Source organism: Gorilla gorilla, chromosome 15 (genome assembly GCF_029281585.2).
Source record: "Gorilla gorilla gorilla isolate KB3781 chromosome 15, NHGRI_mGorGor1-v2.1_pri, whole genome shotgun sequence".
In the NCBI taxonomy this organism is placed as follows: domain Eukaryota; kingdom Metazoa; phylum Chordata; class Mammalia; order Primates; family Hominidae; genus Gorilla; species Gorilla gorilla.
This window is the reverse complement of record NC_073239.2, coordinates 33,346,201-33,368,233: the sequence shown is the minus strand read 5'-3', so window position 1 is coordinate 33,368,233 and position 22,033 is coordinate 33,346,201. Positions and strand designations below refer to the sequence as shown.

The following is a 22,033-nucleotide window of genomic DNA, read 5'->3' as shown; positions in this document are numbered from 1 at the left end:
GCCTTAAGCAAAAATACTGGAAAAACAGAAAATAGCAGGCATCTGCCAGAAATAAATTAGGTCTTGGGAATGATCTTGTATCTGAACTAGGATCCCCATACCCTTTCTGGTACTCTGAATTTATTTTAAAGGCATTTCTAGATACCTTCTCTTTTAGGCAAGGGCCTGTCCTGTAGCAAATGGAGTTACCTCCAAGACTGTCGTATCTCTGTTACTCCTGAAGCCTCAGAAATTTTAGTCATTATCATTTGATGGCTGAGAAACAACCTGGCTGGCGATAGATGCTGAACTACTTCCTTTTTAAAGTTTTTGTTCTTTTAATTTACCTCAATAAGTCCTGCCCCTCCAAATAATAAGTTAAAAGTATGCTGAGTTAGAATGTTAATGGATTTGGTTCCATTAATCCCTAAACCATAGGAGTGGCAAAGTGGATGAGAGAGAAACAATTTTATTTTTGGCCTTTTTATTATTATTCTAGCATTTTAGGGCTTCCACTCTTTTATTTTTAGATGGTTAACTCATTGATGATACCTATTTGCCATATAGCTGATCCCAACTGATGAAAACCATTCTAAAACATCAATAATTAATTCACTTAAAGACAATGGTCCCTCTGTCCCTAAGACAGATCCTATCAAGAGAGGGAAAAGTCTCTTTTCTGGAAACAAATTGACAGCAAAAACATGAAAACTTAGTCTCTGTCAAGCTGGACAGGAGGTAGTTAACAGGTTTGTAAAACCAAACCTGAAACCTACCTTCACTGCCCTTCAACAAGGAGAAACTATTCCCTTTCACCCCTTTGTAACACAATTCTACTTTTTAAAAGGACATCTTCCCTAATTACCACCTCCAATAAATATCCATTCTAAATTATTCTCCACCCAATTATTAAAGTTTTTTACAAGCTCGGTGGGGGAAGATTTTCCCTGAGACAAACAATGAACAGAGTGAGGATTTTGGAAAGATAGGAAAAGCTACAAGGCAAAGTGGTCACAGCATAAGAACTGAAAATAGCCGAGCACGGTGGCTCATGCCTATAATCCCAGCACTTTGGGAGGCCGAGGTGGGCGGATCATGAGGTCAGGAGATCAAGACCATCCTGGCTAACATGATGAAACCCGTCTCTACTAGAAATATAAAAAAGTAGCCAGGTGTGGTGGCAGGTGCCTGTAGTCCCAGCTACTCGGGAGGCTGAGGCAGGAGAATGGCATGAACCTGGGAGGCGGAGCTTGCAGTGAGCTGAGATTGCACCATTGCACTACAGCCTGGGCGACAGAGCAAGACTCCACCTCAAAAAAAAAAAAAAAAAGAACTGAAAAATTCTGCCACCTGTGATTTAATCATGAAGCGGGTGAAACATAGTCAAGTTGGTATGAGGAAAAGGAAATATTAATATTTGTGATGAGACTGGGACTTATTGAGAATCTTGGTTGTCTAGGAAATGATCAGTTATTAAGAAAAAAAGTAAGAGAGTCAGTTGCATTACGCACAGACTTGTGCTCAGAAAAGGGGTACAAGGCAGCCTTATATTCCAGGTAAGATGGTGGGATTGGGGATGCACTGGAATCATCAATCAAATCAGAATCCTTTACTCCTCCTTTCCAATCCTCCTGGAGAGGTGGTGCCAACGTCTGGCCTCTGTATAGTACACCAAGGGAAAAGAACAGCAGACACCAGGAGAGCAAGAGCAGCTTCCCAGCCCATGGTTTCCCCAGATCCTTAGCACTCCCTACCCTAAGGTTAGAGGTCTGGATTTCTGCTGATCCAATCCCAGCCTTACTTAGTGCCCTATGGTCATTCTCCCTGGTCCACCCTCACTATATCCCCCTGCCACCCACCCTGAAGAACACAAAGCTTTTTAGTTCTCTGCCACAAGGTAATTTTAAAAATGTGGTTTCTTTGTTTAAACAGTTACTAAGTTGGTTCATCTTTCAGTAACAGACCTCCCCTCCCCCAGCTCCCCACTCAGTCTTGTATGATCACATCATCATCATCATCATCATCTTCCTCCTCCTCCTCCTCTTCCTCATCATCTTCTGGCAGTTCTTCCTCCTCCTCTTCCTCTTCTTCATCTAGACAAACTACCACTTCAGCTGGCTGAGGTAATCGAGAGTCAAACCAATCCAGCACCTGCTGGGTGCTAAGCCTTGATGCCTGACTCAATTGAGGGATATCAGTTTCCCGTAGCTGTTGGTGGGCTGCCCAGTACCTCTCCAAGGGTTGTATATCCGGTGGGGGTGGAGGGATCGGCAGAGGTGGTGTCTCAGCCCTTTCCTTCAAGGAGCGGGTTGATGGTGGTGGTGTAGTAATTGCTGGGTCTTGGAAACTAGGGGCACCAGGTACTGCGTTGTCCCGAAACCACTTTAGTTGCCCATGCTTCAAGGCATAGCGTGTGTCACCAAACCACTGAATGATCTCAGGCCGAGGTAAACCAGTGATCTGTTCTAACTTTTGGTAATCCTCACGCCGTGCCCACTGGCACTGTAAAAAAAAGGATTTAAGGATAGCCAGCTGCTCTTTGGTTTTGCGCTTGGTCTTTCGCTGGCGTTGCATATCTGGGGAAAGGTACTCTGTGGGGCCAACTCTACCTGGTACTGAGTTATGCCGTAGCCCTTGGGGCCAGGCTGGTTCCAGATGTGGGGGTAATGCCTGTTCACTGGGTGACACTGACTGTGGGACACAGCCTAGTGGCTGGAGGGGTTTAGAGGCGGCAGTAGCTCCATTAGCCAGTACCTGGAAAGAAGAAGAGGTAGAGGAAGAAGAGGGAGTAACACTAGATGCTGACTCCTCCTTACAACTACTGGCAATTAATGCAATTGGTGGGGGTTTATCCCGAGCTTGTGGCTGGGGGACGGTTGTGGAGTGGTTCCAGGAAGCAGTACCTATGCCATGTGACTGGTTGGGACCCCTGCCTGCCTGCTCCTTTGAGAGGCCACTGCTTTGAAGATGTTGCCAAAAATCTGATTGGTGGGGGAATGCTCCACTGCCAGGTGTCATCAGGGACTCCTTTAATTTCTGGTGACTCTGTGACAGTGGTGGCATCTGAGAGGACTCCTCAGGCTCTACCTTCAATCCTTTCGTCTGGGTGGGCTTGCTAAGAGTTGGAGGACCTATTCCAATACCAACTTGTTCTGGAGCTGGCATTGGAGGAGGAGGCACCTCCTCTGGGGGCCGTCCCGCATGATGAGTAAAAGAGAGAAGGGATTTGAAATGGAGTTGGTCCCGACGGTAGACTACTCGGGCTCGAGTCTCTTCTATTTCTTCAGATGACCAGCTAATACCACAGCGGAGGCGCTGGGCCATAAACCAAGTCTTGACTTTCTCCATCTGCAACCCATAACGTAGGCAGAGAAGGGCAATGTCTGCTAGGCTGGGATAGGGAAAGTAGCTGAAGGTTTTTAGCAGGTGTTCATTGCTGTCTAGTTCACTGGTCTGGGCTGCTTGGGTCCACACAAGCTGTAGCTCCTCAGAGATTGGAGGGAGGCAGATGAGCCCCGCTGGTGAACTACTGAGACCGCTGGCCTCTTTATTAGGAGGCATGGTGCTTTCTGATTTGTGCCCTTCAGGGATAGCTGTAATAAGAAGACAAACAGCTCAATCACTGGGTGTCCTCTTCTGACACATTGCTCAATTTCTACCAAACTAACTGCTGGACACCAAAACAATTTAATTTCTATTTGTATCATGTTGTATTGCTTTTTAAGTACTTCAACAATTTCTTATTTAATTTTCATAAACTTAAGTCATCAGACCCTGCTTTAATTCCCATTTTCTGTGGACTAAAGTCCATAGACGTTAAATTACCCCAAGCCACATGACTGGTGAGTGTTGTTCCAAGAAAAAAATCTGTCTTTAAAGCCAGCCATGGTGGCTCATGCCTGTAATCCCAGCACTTCGGGAGGCCGAGGTGGGAGGATTGCTTGAGCCCAGAGCTTTGATACCAGCCTGGGCAACACAGTGAGACTACAAAAAATTTAAAAATCAGCTGGGCACGGTGGTTCGTGCCTGTCGTCCCAACTACTTGGGAGGCTGAGGCAGGAGGACTGCTTGAGCCTGAGAGGTTGAGGCTGCAGTGAGCTATGATTGCACCACTGCACTCCAGCCTGGGTGACAGAGTGAGACCCTATCAAAAAAAAAAATCTGTCTTTAGAAGTTAAGAAGGAAAACTGATCCTGATATAGCTTTTTTTAGTGTGTATGTGTGTGTCTGTGTGTGTGTGCGTGTGTTTTGAGATGGAGTCTCACTCTCTCGCCCAGGCTGGAGTGCAGTGGCACGATCTTGGCTCACTGCAACCTCCACCTCCCAGGTTCAAGCAATTCTCTGCCTCAGCCTCCCGAGTAGCTGGGATTACAGGTGCCCGCCAACACACCCGGCTACTTTTTGTATTTTTAGTAGAGATGGGGTTTCACCGTCTTGGCCAGGCTGGTCTTGAACTCCTGACCTCGTGATCCACCTGCCTCTGGCCTCCCAAAGTGCTGGAATTACAGGCATGAGTCACCACACCCAGCTGGTGGGTTGTTTTTTTTTTTTTAAAGAGATAATATTGCTCTGTCACCCAGGCCACCCAGGCTGGAGTGCAGTGGCACCATCATAGTTCTGATACAGCCTTTATCTTTCCTATTCAAACCCACTTCTAGAAGCTATCCACCAACTCTCACCTTCTAAATTCATGGAACAAGAATCACATAGTGAAGACTCAACCACAAAAACAAGAGGAGCAATAATTTCAACTGGTTTGTGTGTGTGTGCATTTTTGTTTTTGTTTTTTCAAGAGACAGGGTCTCACTCTGTTGCCTAGGCTGGAGTGCAGTGGCATGATCACGGCTCATTGCAGCTTTGAACTCTTAGGCTCAAGCAATCCTCCCACCTCAGCCTCCCAAGTAGCTAGGACTACAGGTGCATGCAGCCATATCCGGCTAATTTTAAAATTTTTTGTAGACAGGGTCTCACTGTGTTGCCTAGGCTGGTCTCAAACTCCTAGCCTCAAGTGATCCTCCCACCTCAGCCTCCCAAAGTGCTGAGATTACTGGAGTAAGCCACTGTACCCGGCCCTCAGAATTGTTTGTTTTTGAGCAGGATCTCGCTCTGTTTCCTAGACTGGAGTGCAGTGGCATGATCTCAGCTCACTGCAGCCTCCGCCTCCTGGGTTCAAGTGATTCTTGTGCCTCAGCCTCCTGAGTAGCTGGGACTACAGGCGTGTGCCACCATGCCCTGCTACATTTTGTATTTTTAGTAGAGACGAGGTTTTACCATGTTAACCAGGCTGGTCCCGAACTCCTGACCTCAAGTGATCCACCGGCCTCGGCCTCCCAAAGTGCTGGGATTACAGGCGTGAGCCACGGCGCCTGGCCAGAACTGTTAATAACTATTTTTTTTTTTTTGAGACAGAGTCTTTCTGTCACCCAGGCTGGAGTGCAGTGGCGTGAACTTGGCTCACTGCAACCTCCACCTCCCGGGTTCAAGTGATTCTCCTGCCTCAGCCTCCCGAGTAGCTGGAATTACAAGTGTGCACCATGATGCCCAGCTAATTTTTGTACTTTTAGCAGAGACGAAGTTTCACTATTGTTATAAATAAAGTTTCGGTGCCACAAAAGAAATAGCAATCGAATATAAAATTTTCTTTTTTTTTCTTCTCAGTAGGGCAATTTACTTCTATAGAAGGGTGCGCCCTCATAGACGGAGCACTGGTGAGCACACACCTGGACAAAAGAGGGGAAGAAGTTCTTATTCCTGACACAGGTGGCCCCTGCCGCTGTCATTCCCATATTGGCTAGGGTTAGACCGCACAGGCTAAACTAATTCCGATTGGCTAATTTAAAGAGAGTGACCGGGTGAGTGGTTTGGTGGGGAAAATGGTTATGGCAGATCAGGAAATCGGAATGAGTCAGGGTGGAGAATGAGTCAGGGCAGAGCAGGTAATCGGAATGAGTCAGGGTGGAGCAGGTGATTGAAAAAGGTTGCTTTACAAGGAAGTTAAGTTTAAAAGTAGAAGGCAAAGAATTGAACATACTGACATATTGATTCTTTGAAGAGAAATTTAGAACTCATATCTAATGCTATGCTGGCCAGGCTGGTCTCGAACTCCTGACCTCAGGTGATCCACCTGCCTTGGCCTCCCAAAGTGCTGGGATTACAGGCATGAGCCACCGCGCCCGGCCACTATTTTTTTTCAGAGACAAGTTCTCGTTATGTTGCCCAGGCTGGCGTGCTAGGCATAGGTGCAATCATAATGCACTACAGCCTCGAATTCCTGGGATCAAGTGACCCTCCTGCCTCAACCTCCTGAGTAGTTGGAACTACAGGTGCACAACGTTGTTCCTGGCTTGTTACTAATTCTTTGGCTGCTAATAATTTATAATTATATTTAGAATGTGGATCAACAGATTGGGAATACAACTGATGAATATCTGGAAGGTAGGACAGCACTGTCCTCTGCCCAGCCCCACTTTTTTCTTTCCCTTCTTGGTGGTGGAGTGTTGGGGGAAGGCGACTGACAGTACCTTTAAGCCCTAAGCCCAAACCTGATAGCTTTATTTTTTCCATCTCTTGGTTGGATGAGAGATATGGGTCAGAGATTGGGGATAAATGAGGCTCACTCCCCTAACCCTTTAGGTCATGTGAAAATAGAGAGGGGAATGTTTCCTCCTCCAAGTCAGCCTTGGAACAAAGGTTATCCCCTCCCCCAGCCTTTGTCTCTTCCAACAGCTCAGCTTCTCCCCAGGGAGCCCAGAAAGCTCCCTCAGTCACTAACAGCCCCCTCCACACAAGGCAGAAGGTCTCCTGAGCTTATCTTTTCAGCCCAGCTTTCTCCTCAAGACCAGGTGGACAGGCTCATTATAAATTGTAACCAGCTCCTGCAAGCTACCCAGCAGCACCACTGCTCCCAGGATTATGGGTATGGGGACTGCAGGAATAGCCTTTAACTGTGCTGCTTTCCTGAAATAACTGCTCAAGTTATTTCCCAGAATATTCTGTTGACAATTTTTAACTCAGCTCCCTGTGTGGGCACTAGAGACCCTTTAACACATCCATCACCCTTTACTCTTAGGGGAATCCCATCTGTTTTTATTTTATTTTATTTTATTTGGAGACGGAGTCTTGCTCTGTCGCCAGGCTGGAGTGCAGTGGCACGATCTTGGCTCATTGCAACCTCCGCCTCCTGGGTTCAAGTGATTCCCTTGCCTCAGCCTCCTGAGTAGCTAGGACTACAGGCGCACGCCACCACACCTGGCTAATTTTTTGTATTTTAGTAGAGACAGGGTTTCACCATGTTGGCCAGGATGGTCTTGATCTCCTGACCTCGTCATCTGCCTGCCTCAGCCTCCCAAAGTGCTGGGATTTCAGGCGTGAAACACCGGGCCCAGCCTTCTATCTGTGTTTTTAAGTATTACTCCTGATCTGCTAAGGACAGGACAGGATTCCTATGTAAATGCTACATGATGAATTGCAAAAATAAACCTCAAGTCCATAAATTTAGAGCAATGTGATCGCAGGGATTTTACACCATGATTTTTAAAATTCAGAAGCATTTTAATACATGTCACCATTTCCTTTTAACAAGCAAATCTAACTAACTGAGGCCACACAGACCCTGAAAGCAATACTGCTTGAAGAGCCCCTTAAGAGGGTCAATGGAGGCAGCATGGCATGACGGGTAGAAATATGAATTCTTCAATAAGGCCAACCTCTGAGTTTGAATCCCGGTTCTGCCACTTATCAGCTATGTGATCTCAGGCAAGTTACTTAACTTACATGAGCCTGGTTTCCTCCTGTGTAACAAAGTGAAGACAGTGCAGAGAGTACGTAATAGTACTACGTGCTAGGTGTTATGCATAGGCAGGGCATAGAGCAAATGTTAGGGGATGGATGTCCAGGGTGAGACAAATTAATGCAACTCCACTTTCTAGAATGCTGCTTGTCCTTGGGCAGTTATTTAACTTCTCTAAGCCTTAGTTTCTCATGAGAAAAAAAGCACCTTGGGCCGAGCGCAGTGGCTCATGCCTGTAATGCCAACACCTTGGGAGGCCAAGGTGGGCAGATGGTTTGAGCCCAGGAGTTTGAGACCAGCCTGGGCAACATGGTGAAACTGTCTCTACAAATAATAATAATAATAATAATAATAATAATACAAAATATTAGCTGGGCATGGTGGCGCAACTGTAGTCCTAGCTACTCGGGAGGCTGAGGTGGGAGGATTGCTTGAGCCTGGGAGGTGGAGGTTGCAGTGAGTCGAGATTGTGCACTGCACCACAGCTTGGGTGACAGAGAGAGACCCTGTCTCAAAAAGAAAAGAAAAAAGCAAAAAAGCACCTACCCAGCAAGTTTATGACTAAATGAAAAAGTGCACTTGACATTATAACTAGAACAAAGTAAGGGCTCAATAAATAGCAGCTTTTATCATGACTTCAACTTCATGGAGGTGATTTTGATGTGAAGTAATGCTCCTCCTAGACAATGGGGTAACTGGGACAAAGACTGAATCATTTAACATTCACTGTTTTCAATCTAGTTTTGCAGAGCCCTAATTCTAGTTAGCGATGAGGAAACCAGTGTATCTGTGATTCTATACTTTTATATTTTGGGGTTTAAATACAATTTCAGAATGTATTTGCCACTTAAAAAAAAGTATGAAAACCAGTGCTTTAGAACTGCATCCATAATTTGGATCCTTTGTGATCGGTGTGTCAGTTGCCTATGTGATAGTTCCACCTTTCGCCTTCCAGGTTCATCCAGGACACAGCTGAAATGGCCCGGGAGGCACTGCTTGCATGGCCAGGTGCTAAACTACCATTTACAAATTGTGGCCCACCGAGAACACCACCGAATCCAAGCTGGAGAATACTTTATGACGGCAATGCTTGACATCTACTTAACCTCATTTGTGTCCTATTATATAAAGACACAATAACACTTTAGAGATAAGGAAAATGAAGCATAAGGAACAAAGCAGTCCAGTGTGAGGATGAATACTGCCAGATGGGAATATAAGGCAGGCACATTTATAAGTATTAAAAGCTGTAAGGAAGCATTTTACTTTCGTTTAGGTGGCTTGATGTCCTTCACATTCTCGGCATCAGCTTGATATTTCAGTGTAACATACAGTACTGCAAACAACATATTTGGTGTACTATATGCATTCAGTTTTCACTTACACAAAACACCAGTTATGGAACACTTCCTGAAACAGAATGGTGGCTTAAATCAAGGCACAGCTGTATAGCTGGTACTTCCCTGGAAGAATCTGGCTTTGAACTAAGAGAAAACTACAACCAGAATGGCTCATGAGAATTTTAACAGGTAGGGTAGACCCTATAGTAATCAAAATCATAATAAAGACACTAGAGTATCTTGTGTTCTTCTGTGTCCATTTTGGATTGAGCAGAAAAAGAAGGGAATCAAAAGCTGAAGTGAGGAGTCCTAGCGCAGAGGAGGTAGTGGTGGTGGTGGTGGCGAATATCTATTCTGAACAACTTCTAAATTTGTATCCTTATTAAATATGCCAGATATGTCCCATTGCTACTTAAAAATCACTAATAAAAATATATGGAGTCATGGCCGGGTGCAGTGGCTCATGCCCGTATTCCCAGCACTTTGGGAGGCAGGAGGATCACTTGAGCTCAGGAATTCAAGACTAGCCTGGGCAACATAGCGAGACTTCGCCTCTACAAATAAATATATAAATTTTAAAAATTGAAAAAAAAATTATCTCTCTCTCTCTGAGACAGTATAACACCCTTCTTTCCCCTTGGGCTTTCCATATCCCTGGACAGATGGAAGACAAGAATGGACTGTCTTAAACTTCCAGTTTCTGTGTTTACACAGTCCTAGGAAAAAGAGGACTCTAGAACTTTAGGTTTGAACCTAGGCTTATCGTTAAAGTAGGAGACAGTTAAAGTGGGAGGCAAGGCTGGGTGTAATGGCTCACGTCTGTAATCCCAGCACTTTGGGAGGCCGAGGCGGGAGGATCACTTGAGGTCAGGAGTTCGAGACCAGCCTGGCTAACATGGTGAAACCCCATCTCTACTAAAAATACAAAAATTAGCCGGGCATGGTGGCATGCACCTGTAGTCCCAGCTACTGGGAAGGCTGAGGCAAGAGAATCGCTTGAACCTGGGGGGCGGATGTTGCAGTGAGCCAAGATCACGCCACTGTACTCCAGCCTGGGGGACAGAGTGAGACTCTGTCTCAAATAAATAAATAAATAAAAGTGGGAGATGAGATATGATCCTGCAGAATTCCCTAAATCTTTATTTAGAGACAATCTGAAGTACTCCTGAAATGTGTTTGGGGATACAGTTTTAAGGGCCTTAAAGACTTATAGTGATATTCAGCTTATATGCTTCTTAACTTTTTAGTTCATGAACCTCTTTGAGAATCAGACAAAAGTTACAGACCCTCAGAAAGTTATGACTAACCTTCCCAAAATAAACATTCACACTTACACAATAAACTCAGGGGCTTTAGTTACTGCCAAGAAGCCAGGTTAAGGATTACTGCCTCATATCCTTCCAACTTAACAAAGGCAATAGTGGTAATCACTTAAAGATGAACAGTTTGATGTGAATGAACGTAAAGAGTTGATGGAATACTCAAGAATTCAAGTGCGTCTAGAAGGGACAAGGTATTTGTGATATTAGTTGGAAAGAGTGGAAGGGAGGGATGCTCAACTGGGCCAGGAGCCTGGCTTAACTGAGCCACTGGATTACATGACCAATACCCACAGTACACTGGAAACTAAAGGCTAGTAGGCTGCTACTAGTGCGCCAAAATCATCTGCTTCATTCAGTTGTCCTGTGTCCTGGGGCCAGTTTTGTGTGATTACAAACCTGCTTATGTCCATATTTTTCAGTGTCTATATAATAATGTAATTAAACCTCATGTTAAACCTATGAAAAATCACTGCATTAAAAACTGTTTCTTCAGGAATACTGATTTTTAAAAAATTGCTCCTATGAAAACTAAGTCAAATGTTTTGGAGAGACATAACGCAAAGAAGAGTATGCATTTTAAAAATTGTTGAGTTGGGAGTGAGCAAGACAACTGTAAAAGATTGAGGGGTGGGACTTAATCTCAAAAGTACTCTGCACTCAGAAGTGTCTAAATTCATACTTCACTTTAAATAAAGCAAAATGGGAAACCAAAGATGATGAAAGTGCCTGAGTGGCTCTCAGACTGCACACTAGAATTACCTGGGAAGCTTAAAAACCAGGCCACCCTCCTCCCCATTCAGGTTCAATAGTCCGTACTGGGGTCCAGGCATCCACAGTTTTTAAAAGTTCTCAGGGTACAGCCAGGTTTGAGACTCCCTGTGTAGTTAATACTGGAAAGAGAATTGGGAACTCTGAACAGCAGTCTTAGACACAAACAGTCTCACCACTACATCAAAAGATTGGTGAAATGGATATACTTTTAATTATAATGTTTAAGATATGTATGCATTATCTTTAAAATTCCCAATCTGGCTTTTTCAATTACTACCATCTAACCGAATCATGTAATATAAAAGGGCTTCAAGTGTATGATGGGAAGGAGGTTCACATGACAAAAAAAAAAAAAAAAAATCTCCTGATAGGGGCCCACATTACCAAACAGGTCTCAGCTTGAGTCTTCTTTCAGTTTAGGAGTCTCAGAATAGGACGCAACACTAGGAACCCCAGAGGACTCGGGTTCTGTTTCCTGGTTGGTTCTCTTAGTATGGCTGGGTACGGGAGTCAGAGGGGCAGTTTCTTCTAAACCTTTCATTCCCAAAGGCCACTGATCCCCAGAAGCAAGGCCAGGTTCTGCACGTGTGTTGAGGTCGCCAGGAGGTAGCCGTGGGGGTTGGGGGTTTGTGTGGCGGGGGGGCCTGGGAAGGAAATGTTTCTCCTATCCTCCATTTCACAGGCAGTCCAGAAGGCTCCGAACTGGGTCAGGGAACAAAAAGTTATTGCACTTGGGACGATGAGCCCCATGAGGCAGGCGAATCTCAATCCTACTCTCGCCAAGGGCGCCCCAACCCAACCTTCTTGCCCTCCCCTACACAGACACTCACCCTCCCCTAGTTACAACAGGGGAGGGAACCGAAAAGTCCAGAGGAGAAAAAAGAGAGAACCGGGCCACTTCGAACCTAGAATTATCCCCCCACCAGCGCGGGGATGGGGCTCCAGAGGTGGGAGACCGTACACGAGCTGGGAGGGGAAGTCCAAGGGGCTGGGGATCACTCACCGCAGTCCAGCCCGGGCGGCGGCTCCCAGCCTCGCACCATGGGCCGGGGGGAAGTGGGGGAGAGGGCAGGGGGCCTCCGAGTGGGAGTGGGGTTGCTGCCCGGTGCGGCCGCTCCGAGCCCACCCCAGCGATGGCCGAAACCGGGACTGCCCCCCCAACCGTCCCCGGGAGCGCGCCGGTCTACCCAGCCCTGCTCGAGCAAGTTGGAGGCGGGGCGGATGGGTGGGGTGGGCGTCCAGAGGCGGTGCCAAGGTGGCCCGAGTCCTGATTGGTAGGCGCAGGCGGGCGGGCACGGGCGAAGCGCACTGGGCTGGCCATTGGCTGCGTGGGTCTCGGCTGAAGTCAGGTATTGGCTGCGTGGGCCTCAGCTGGGGTCATCTATTGGATGCGTGGGGCAGGGAAGATGTCCCCTGGGGCGAAGCTGCAGTGCATGGTACCTCCCCCTACCGTCGACCTATCGGCGCCGGACCTTTGGAGTACACCGGGCCAGGATCCTTCCGAAATTCCCCAAGGAGGGATACCTCACTTTGCTGAACTGTCTGGACCGCCAACAACTCCCAGTTTGTTTCCTTCTGAAGGAAGCCCTCCAGGAAGACCTTTTCAGTGCCCCCTCCTGAGCCATACAAACGAGCTGCGCCTTTCCCAGCCGAGAGCCCAACCGCCACCAGCAGCGTCAGTTGTAACAAAGCGCCTAAAGCAACTGGGAACTTGTTCTCGAGATGGATCAGATGTCTTGCCACCCGGAAAGACGAGGACCTTAGGAGCCTGCGGGCGACTTAGGCCGTTCCCCGGGTCAAACTGGCACCAGACAGATATTCCCAAAGACGAAGTGCTGGAGCAGTCACCTCATTGGGACCTACCAGACCCTCAGGCTCCCCTCCCTGCCCTAGAAAAGAGGACGCGGAGCTCTGCATAGTATTTGTTTTTCACTAGCTAGAAAGGGATGAAGACTGAGGTGGGAGAATGACTTGATTTCAATACTTCGAGGCCAGTCTGGGCAACATAGCGAGACCTTGTCTCAAAAAAATTTTTTTTAACTTACAAAAAGAAAGGGATGACAATAAAATGGACTTCAACAAAGCAGTATCCCACACAGTATGAAGTTATGGGCCAAAATTTGTATTTTAGGATTCCCCATCTTCTGTGAGACAGAGTAACAAATGTAAGAAGACAGGCTTGCTCAATTCTGCTTGGCAACATAATTTCACAAAGCCTCTGACTCTGACGTCTCTGGAAAGATCCTTTGAAGACAAAACAGGATAGGGCACACAGTCCTCCATGTCTCTTGCCTGAGTCGCTGTATTCCTTAAAAGATAAATGGGCTGGGCGCAGTGGCTCATAAACCTAATCCCAATGCTTTGGGAGGCCAAAGAGGGAGGACTGCTTGAGGCTAGGATCCAAGACCAGCAAGGGCAACATAGCGAGTCCCTGTTTCTACAGAAAAATTTAAAAATTAGCTGGACTTGGTGGCATGCACTTGTAGCTACTCAGGAGGCTGAAGCAGGGGGATCATTTGAGCCCAGGAGTTAGTTGTAGGCTGTAGTGAGCTATGATTGCACCACTGCACTGCAGCCTAGGCAACAGAGTGACACCCTGCCTCTAAAAATTAATAATAATAATAATAAAAGATAAATGACCCTAGTCCTTGCCTTTTCCTGCACATAAGATGATGTCTAATGGGGTTAGGGATGTTGCCTCTGTAATCTATAACCAAATGTACTCTTAAACTCAAACCTTTATGTGATTCTGCTTTAATGTAACTTGTGAGCAAATTTGAGGTAACTTCTGAGCACATACTGAACCCCCACTACCTGTATGTAAGCTGTAAATTAAAATACCATCAGAGCAGTCTGAACCTTCCTATTTAAAAAAATTTATTTTTATTTTTATTTTATTTTTTGAGACCGGGTCTCACTCTGTTGTCCAGGCTGGAATGTAGTGGTGCCATCTTGGCTCATGGCAGCCTTGACCTCCCAGGCTGAAGCAATCCTCCTGCCTCAGCCTCCCGAGTAGCTGAGACTACAGGCATGCGCTGCCATGACTAATTTTTGTATTTTTTTTGTAAAGATGGGGTTTTGCCATATTGGCCAGGCTGGCCTCAAACTCCTGGGCTCAAGCTATCCACCTACCTCTGCCTCCAAAGTGCTGAGATTACAGGCATGAGCCACCACGCCCGACTGAACCTTTCTAAACAGCTGCTTTTGGTCTATAGACCTGAGTCTATGATCCTCAGTAAGTTTTCTGATTACAACTTTTTTTTCTTTTTTCTTTTTCTTTTTTTTTTTTTGAGACAGAGTCTCGCTCTGCCGCCCAGGCTGGAGTGCAGTGGTGCAATCTCGGCTCACTGCAAGCTCCACCTCCCGGGTTCATGCCATTCTCCTGCCTCAGCCTCCTGAGTAGCTGGGACTACAGGTGCCCGCCACCACGCCCGGCTAATTTTTTGTATCTTTAGTAGAGACGGGGTTTCACCGTGTTAGCCGGGGTGGTCTCGATCTCCTGACCTCGTGATCCGCCCTCCTCGGCCTCCCAAAGTGCTGGGATTACAGGCGTGAGCCACCGCGCCTGGCCCACAACTTTTCTTTAGTAAACGTGCCTAAAACTTGGAAACAATCTTTTCTGAAGTGACTCTTCTGTTCTTTGGTCTTTGAAAAAGTCTCTTCTTGCCTACTTAGGTTAATGTAATACCGTATATATAATATACTTGCCTACTTAGGTAATGTAATACCGTATATATAATATAAAACATTTTCAGACTTTGTCCTGTATTCCCAGACCTCACCACTCCCGCTCCTTACATACCTCCAAGAAGCCATCATAATGTATTCTTTGTTGCTGCATTCTAAGGTACAGAGCTATTTTAAGGTGGCCAGGCATCATATCTCTCCTGCAGGACTGAGCTCTATTTTCTGTTGCTATCCCTGTATTTGCCCCTGCCTCCTCTCCTCCCTCATTTCACTTAGTAACAATCTCAACTCCTAATAGCCAGTTCCACATCCTTAAAACTAATATCTGGCAAAAAACATCATGGGGTAAACAATGGAAAGACATATATAAATCAGCTTTAATTAGACACTTTTGATCCTTTAGGATTTGAACCAAGGCTGGTGATATATACAAAACTTTTGATAAATCATGATTATCCACAAATGCCTCATTGGTTTGTATGTAATGAAGGGAAAAGTGAAACATTTTAGGCAGCAGCAACAACTCTGTTACCTGTGGAGAGGTTATTCCCTCATAATCCAAACAATTAATGAGACTGCATTGACTGAGAGGAATTCATGCGTGTTTGACTAGAAAGCCAGGTAGGAACCGTCAGTGGGAACCAAACACCTGACCCTGGACGGTTCAATGAGTCACTCTGGATGTCACTAATCACGGGCTTGGAATTACAAAAGGTGGATGGTCCAGTCACCTTTCTTGTCTCAGAAAGACACTGCCAAGAACCAGGAGTGGGGGGCAGAATCGAAGACAGATTTAGGAATAAGGGGAATCCAAGGAAGGGAAAAGAAACTCTCCTGCCTCAGTTCTAGAGTGCAGGCTGAAGCCTCCTCCTTCTTTGTGGGTTTCTCCCTATAGCTTTGGATGGAATGAACTGGGGTGGGGAAGTGAAGGGAAGGGAGATGTCCAGGCTGACAAGGGTCCCAACTTTAGCAAGACAATAATCTCCCCCAGCTCTTCCAGGGACCACTGCTAAAGAATGGGGACTCATGTCATCCTCACTGTAGAGATGTTAATACTCCATCTCTAGTGAAAGCTTTCTTTCCCTTTGCATGAGTGAGACATTAGCAGGGCTGACTGGAGGCACATTTTACTCTATAGCAAGCTTGTTCAACATGTGGCCCAGGACAGCTCAGCTTTGAATGCAGCCCAACGCAAATTCATAAACTTTCTTAAAACATTTTGAGTTTTTGTGATTTTGTTGTTGTTATTTTTGTTCATCAGCTATCATTAGTGTTAGTGTATTTTATGCAAGGTCCAAGACAATTCTTCCAACGTGGCCCCAGAGAAGCAAAAAAATTGGACAACCCTATTCTATAGCTAAGGATTCTAAAGTTTCAGAGTCCTTCCCTGCACAGACCTCACCCAAAGCATGGGAGGAGCCCCAGCAATGTGTTAACATGATTGAAGGTTTTTGTAAAGTTTGAAAAAATATATTTAAATGGTAATTGGTTAAGATTGAGGTCTCCTAGATGATGAGTTGACGGGGGCAGCAAGCCACCATGGCCCATGTATACTTATGTAACAAACCTGGACATTCTCCACATGTAGCCCAGAACTTAAAGTAAAATTTAAAAAAAAAGAGAAATTTTTGAATCTTAATTTTTATTCTGCAATTATGGATGTAGAAGTCAGTAGAAAAACCCAGTATATTAATAATTTCACATTTCTTGACTGCAACCTCAAACTTAATTGAGCTAAAGTTTACTGTATTTTTTCCTCCTCTGGTTGCTTTCACACTTTTAAAGATAGTAACAAAATTATTCTTCTGAGACATTTCCGGTAAGATGGATATCTTTACTATTGGATTGTTTAACAAACAATTAAGCCTAGAAGTTATTTGAGTACATAAAGGTGCAAGAATGATACAATGGAATCTGGGGACTGGGGTTGGGGGAAAGAGTAGGAGGGGAGTGAGGGATAAAAGACTACACAATGGGCTGGGCGCAGTGGCTCATGCTTGTAATCCCAGCACTTTGGGAGGCCGAGGTGGGCGGATCATCTGAGGTCAGGAGTTCAAGACCAGCCTGGCCAACATGGTGAAACCCCGTCTCCACTAAAAATACAAAATTAGCTGGGCGTGGTGGCGCATGCCTGTAATCCCAACTACTCGGGAGGCTGAGGCAGGAGAATCGCTTGAACCCAGGAGGCGGAGGTTGCAATGAGTTGAGATGGAGCCATTGCACTACAGCCTGGGCGACAAGAGTGAAACTCCATCTAAAAAAAAAAAAAAAAAGACTACACATTGCTTGCAGTGTACACTGCTTAGGTGATGGGTGCACCAGAATCTCAGAAATCACCACTAAAGAACTTATCCATGTAACCAAACACCACCTGTTCCCCAAAACCTATTGAAATAAAAAAATTTTAAAAGGCAAAAAAAAAAAAAAAAAAGAAAAAAAAGAAAAAGATTGGGGTATTTTTCCTTTATGATATCCCCTCCATCACATGTCTCCTTTTGTCAGGTGGCAGTGGAAAAGCCATGGACATTTTGGGATTGGCTATGGGAGTTGGTAATATATATACATTTTTTCTTGAGACAGGGTCTCGCTCTGTCCCCCAGGCCGAAGTGCATTGGTTCGACCACGGCACACTGCAGCCTTGACCTCCCCAGGCTCAGGTGATCCTCCCACTTCAGCTGCCCAAGTAGCTGGGACTACAGGCACACCGCCACACCTGGCTAATTTGTTGTACTTTTTTGTGGCCCAGATTGGTCTCAAACTCCTGAGCTCAAGCAATCTGCCCACCTTGGCCTCCCAAAGTGTTGGGATTACAGGCATGAGCCACTGTGCCGAGCAGGAATACATTTAGTGTGGGTTTAGTAGGTATACTTAAGTGCTTTGCAGTTACTTCTGTGAATAAATTATCCCCATGTAGTTATAATGTTATGAACTGAACTATATCCCTCCAAAAACTCATGTTAAAGTCTTAACCCCTAGTACTTCAGAATGTAACCGTGTTTGGAGATAAGGTCTTTAAAGAGGTAACTGTGTTAAAATGAGGTCTTTAGGATCCGGGCGCAGTGGCTCACACCTGTAATCCCAGCACTATGGGAGGCCAAGGCGGGAGGATCACTTGAGCCCAGGAGCTTGAGACCAGCCTGAGCAACACAGTGAGACCCCGTCCCCCATCTCTACAGAAAATAAAAAATTAGCCCAGTGTGATGATGTGTGCCTGTAGTCCCAGCTACTTGGGAGACTGAGGTGGGAAGATTGCTTGAGCCCAGGAGACTGAGGCTTCAGTGAAACGTGATCGCACCACTGTTCTCCAGTCTGAGTGACAGAGTGAGATCCCATCTCGAAATAAAATAATAAAATGAGGTCTATAGGGTGGATTCTAATACAGTGTCACTGGTGTCCTTATGAGAGGAAATTTGGACACAGGTGTGTATGTGCACACAGAGGAAAGAGCATGTGAAGGCACAGGGAGAAGATAGCCATTTAGAAGCCAAGGAGAGACCTCAGAAAAAAGCAACTCTCCCAACACCTTGATCTTGAGCATCTAGCTTTCAGAACTGAGAAAATAAATTTGTTGTTCAAGTCACCCAACCTGTGCTATTTTGCTATGGCAGCCCTAGTAAACTAATACGCATAGCTTCCAGAAATAATGTCACCAATTCAAATAGTATATGACATTAGTGATTACAAATTTGAAACACTACAAGTTTGACAAAAATCCTAAAAATCTGTGACATTATCACTACAAGGTGTGAAGATAAAATTTTTGTAAACTATCAAGAATTTAAAAAATGTGGCCTGATGCGTGGCTCATGTCTGTAATCCCAGCACTTGGGAGACTGAGGCAGGAGGATCGCCTGGGCAACACAGCAAGATCCTGTCTCTCTCTCTCTCAAAAAAACAAAAAAATTGGGAGGCCAAGGCGGGCAGATCACGAGGTCAGGAGATCAAGACCATCCTGGCTAACACGGTGAAACTCTGTCTCCACTAAAAATACCAAAAAATTAGCCGGGCATGGTGGTGGGCGGCTGTAGTCCCAGCTACTCAGGAGGCTGAGGCAGGAGAATGGCATGAACCCGAGAGGTGGAGCTTGCAGTGAAACGAGATTGCACCATTGCACTCCAGCCTGGGCCACAGTGCGAGACTCTGTCTCAAAAAAAAAAAAAAAAAAAGGCCAAGGGCAGTGGCTCATTCCTGTAATCCCAGCACTTTGGGAGGCCAAGGCAGGCAGACTGATTGAGTTCAGGAGTTTGAGACCAGCCCGGGCAACATGGCAAAATCCCATCTCCTCAGAAAAAAAAAAAAAAAAAAAAAAAAAAAAAAAAAAAAAATTAGCTGTGGTAGTGCATGCTTGCGGTCCCAGCTACTTGGGAGGCTGAGATGGGAGACCCACTTGGGCCCAGGAGGTTGAGGCTATAGTGAGCTGTGATTTCGTCACTGCACTCCAGCCTGGGTGACACAGTGAGAACCTGGCTCAAAAAAAATAAATAAATAAAATAAATAAAAAAATTAAAAAATTAAAAAAGGGGGGGCCGGAATTTTTGAAATATGATCAATCTTTCTGGAAGACTGAATTACTTTTCTCTTTAGGAAAACATAATCATCATATGAAAAGGCTATCAAAAGAGCAGGCAGCTTAAAAAACGTAGAGCAATATATAGGTTTGTCGGGTAGACAATTTTTGACAGCTTTTAAAAAAATTATTCGTTGACAGCTTTTCTCATTCTAAAACAAATATTCACTTTCCCCCCCAATCTTGTATTTATTTGTCTTAAAGGGGGCTCCAAAAGTTGCACACTTCAGGCACCCAAAAACCTGGATCTACCCCTGGGACTAACCAAATGGATATGGAGAGTTTCTGTGCCGTCTGGGGAATTCATACTCCAATACCCTGTGCTGTGTCTCCTAAGAAATATCAGAGCTGGAGAGCTGATTAGTAAGAACTGCAATGATTGAGGATTTCGGATAACTTGGGATAGCAAAAGCTGCACTGAAGGTTAGTGGAGAAAAGAGTTTAGACACACCTAACCCCAAGTTAAAATGTGAGAAGTCTGCAGTGAGGTTGGGGCCACAGAGACCCTGGACAATAAGCCATGCAGAGAACCCACTTACCTCTCCTGGGGTGTCTGCTCCTCATGCTGATTCTGCTCTTCAGCATATCTTGTTTCACTTACAACACTTAGTGAAGAGTAAGTTCTCTGTGCCGACATCACAACTTGGCCATTGTGATGTAATGAGGAGGCATCTGTTATTCTCAGGGTAGGGCTTCCCTATTAGGAACATTCTAATTACTTTGAGGGTAATTGGATTGTTTCATTATTCAGGTGATGTAGAAGTCAATCCTGTTAGAACTTAATCTTTTTCAAGGACTCCCTCCTTTTATAATGTATCAATCACTCCATTCTGAATTAGGCAGACGTCTTTGCTTTTCCTTTCCATATTTCTCCTCCGTTGCCTTAGGGGGTTGCCTTTGATAAGGGCTTTGCTCTTTCATCCAGCACTTAAGGAGCAGAATGTAGGCCGGGCACAGTGGCTCACACCTGTAATCCCAACCCTTTGGGAGGCCGAGGTGGACGGATCGCGTGGTCAAGAGATAGAGACCATCCTGGCCAACATGGTGAAACCCCGTCTCTACTAAAAATACAAAAATTAGCTGGGCGTGGTGGCGCACGCCTGTAGTCCCAGCTACTCGGGAGGCTGAGGCAGGGGAATCGCTTGAAGCCGGGAGACAGAGGTTGCAGTGAGCCGAGACTGCGTCACTGCACTCTGGCCTAGCGACAGAGTGAGACTCTGTCTCAAAAAAAAAAAAAAAAAAAAAAAAAAAGCAGCAGCAGAATGTAACTCAGATGGTCTTCTTAAGGAAGGATTTCCCCACCCAAGGAGAAACGCAGGGCTTTTCCCAAGCTCTTCCTTCCCTTTAACTGTTGGTTAAAGCAGTTGGTGCTGGGTTCCAGAGAAGAGCTGGGCCCTGGTAAATTTCCCACTACCCAAAATGATGATAGGATCCTGTTGGGAGTGTCTTACATCAGGACTGCGTAAGTCCTCCAAAACTCCTTCACCTCAGCATTTGCATAGCCAGAGGGGACTCCAGCAGAATGAGAATAGGACTTTTAGGAAATAAGGTAGCTCTCTAACCAGGACCATCTCTAGCTCCCTGAGCTCTAGCTGAAGAAGGGGAGTAAGTAAGGAGGTCTCTCTCACAGTCTCACACAAAGCAGATTGCTCACAAATTGACTGAAGGTAAAGCACCCAGGAAGCAACTGGCTACAAAAGCTGCTCCGGCTGGGCGAGATGGCTCACGCGTGTAATTCCAGCACTTCAGGAGGCCAAGGCGGGCGGATCACTTGGGGCCTGGAGTTCGACACCAGCCTGCCCAACATGGCAAAACCCCGACTATTAAAAAAATACAAAAACTGGGGGCCAGGCGCATGGCTCACGCCTGTAATCTCAGCACTTTGGGAGGCCGAGGCGGGTGGATCATCTGAGGTCAGGAGTTCGAAACCAGCCTGGCCAACATGGTGAAACCCTGTCTCCACTAAAAATACAAAAATTAGCCGGGTGTGGTGGCACGCCCCTGTAATCCCAGCTACTCCGGAGGCTGAGGCAGGAGAATCACTTGAACCCGGGAGGCAGAGGTTGCAGCCAGACGAGATCTCGCCATTGCACTCCAGCCTGGGTGACAGCAAGACTCTCAGGAAAAACAAAAAACAAAAAACAACACACACACACCCCTCCCCCACCACACACAAAAAAACTGCTCACAAGAGTGCGCCCTCTACTGGAGGGCGAAGAAACCTCGTCATTACAGGCCTGGTACTGTGGCACTCCGTGAAATTAGCCATTATCAGACATCTACTGAACTGATTCGCAAACTTCCCTTCCAGCATCTGGTGTGATAAATTGCTCAGGACTTTAAAACAGATCTGCCGTTGCAGAGTGCAGCTTAGTGGTGCTTTGCAGGAGGCAAGCAAAGCCTATCTGGTTGGCTTTTTGAAGACACCAACCTGTGTGTTGTCCATGCCAAACGTGTAACACCTATGTCAAAAGACATCCAGCTAGCACGTCGCATGCGTGAAGAATGTGCTTAAGAATCCATTATGATGGGGAAAACTTCATTCTTAAAAAAAAAAAAGTCGCTGCTTCCTGTCACT

The 22,033-nt window shown here is 45.8% G+C and overlaps 1 protein-coding gene across 3 annotated transcripts; it reads right to left on the bottom strand.

Annotated features, from left to right (window-relative positions):
• Positions 1–446: 446 nt before the first annotated feature.
• Positions 447–20,141, bottom strand: HOMEZ (homeobox and leucine zipper encoding). 3 transcript variants are annotated; one of them, XM_019009620.4, is made up of 2 exons: positions 19,995–20,141; positions 447–3,572 (listed from the first exon to the last, which is right to left on the bottom strand). In XM_019009620.4, exons 1-2 carry the CDS (start codon positions 20,038–20,040, stop codon positions 1,966–1,968), a joined length of 1,653 nt encoding a protein of 550 aa, XP_018865165.4. In that variant the 5' UTR covers positions 20,041–20,141; the 3' UTR covers positions 447–1,965. The 3 variants fall into 3 exon arrangements, with proteins under 3 accessions (XP_018865165.4, XP_018865166.4, XP_004055006.4); XM_019009621.4 differs by lacking the exon at positions 19,995–20,141 and adding an exon at positions 12,726–12,849; XM_004054958.5 differs by lacking the exon at positions 19,995–20,141 and adding an exon at positions 12,205–12,445.
• Between the last annotated feature and the right edge of the window lie 1,892 nt (positions 20,142–22,033).

Excerpts from the sequence above, each read along its gene's own strand:
- HOMEZ (XM_019009620.4), bottom strand. The coding sequence starts at position 20,040 with ATGCTGAAGAGCAGAATCAGCATGAGGAGCAGACACCCCAGGAGAG. Across the intron at positions 3,573-19,994 it reads GAGCAGACACCCCAGGAGAG|CTATCCCTGAAGGGCACAAA; the intron begins GTAAGTGGGTTC and ends TTCTTATTACAG.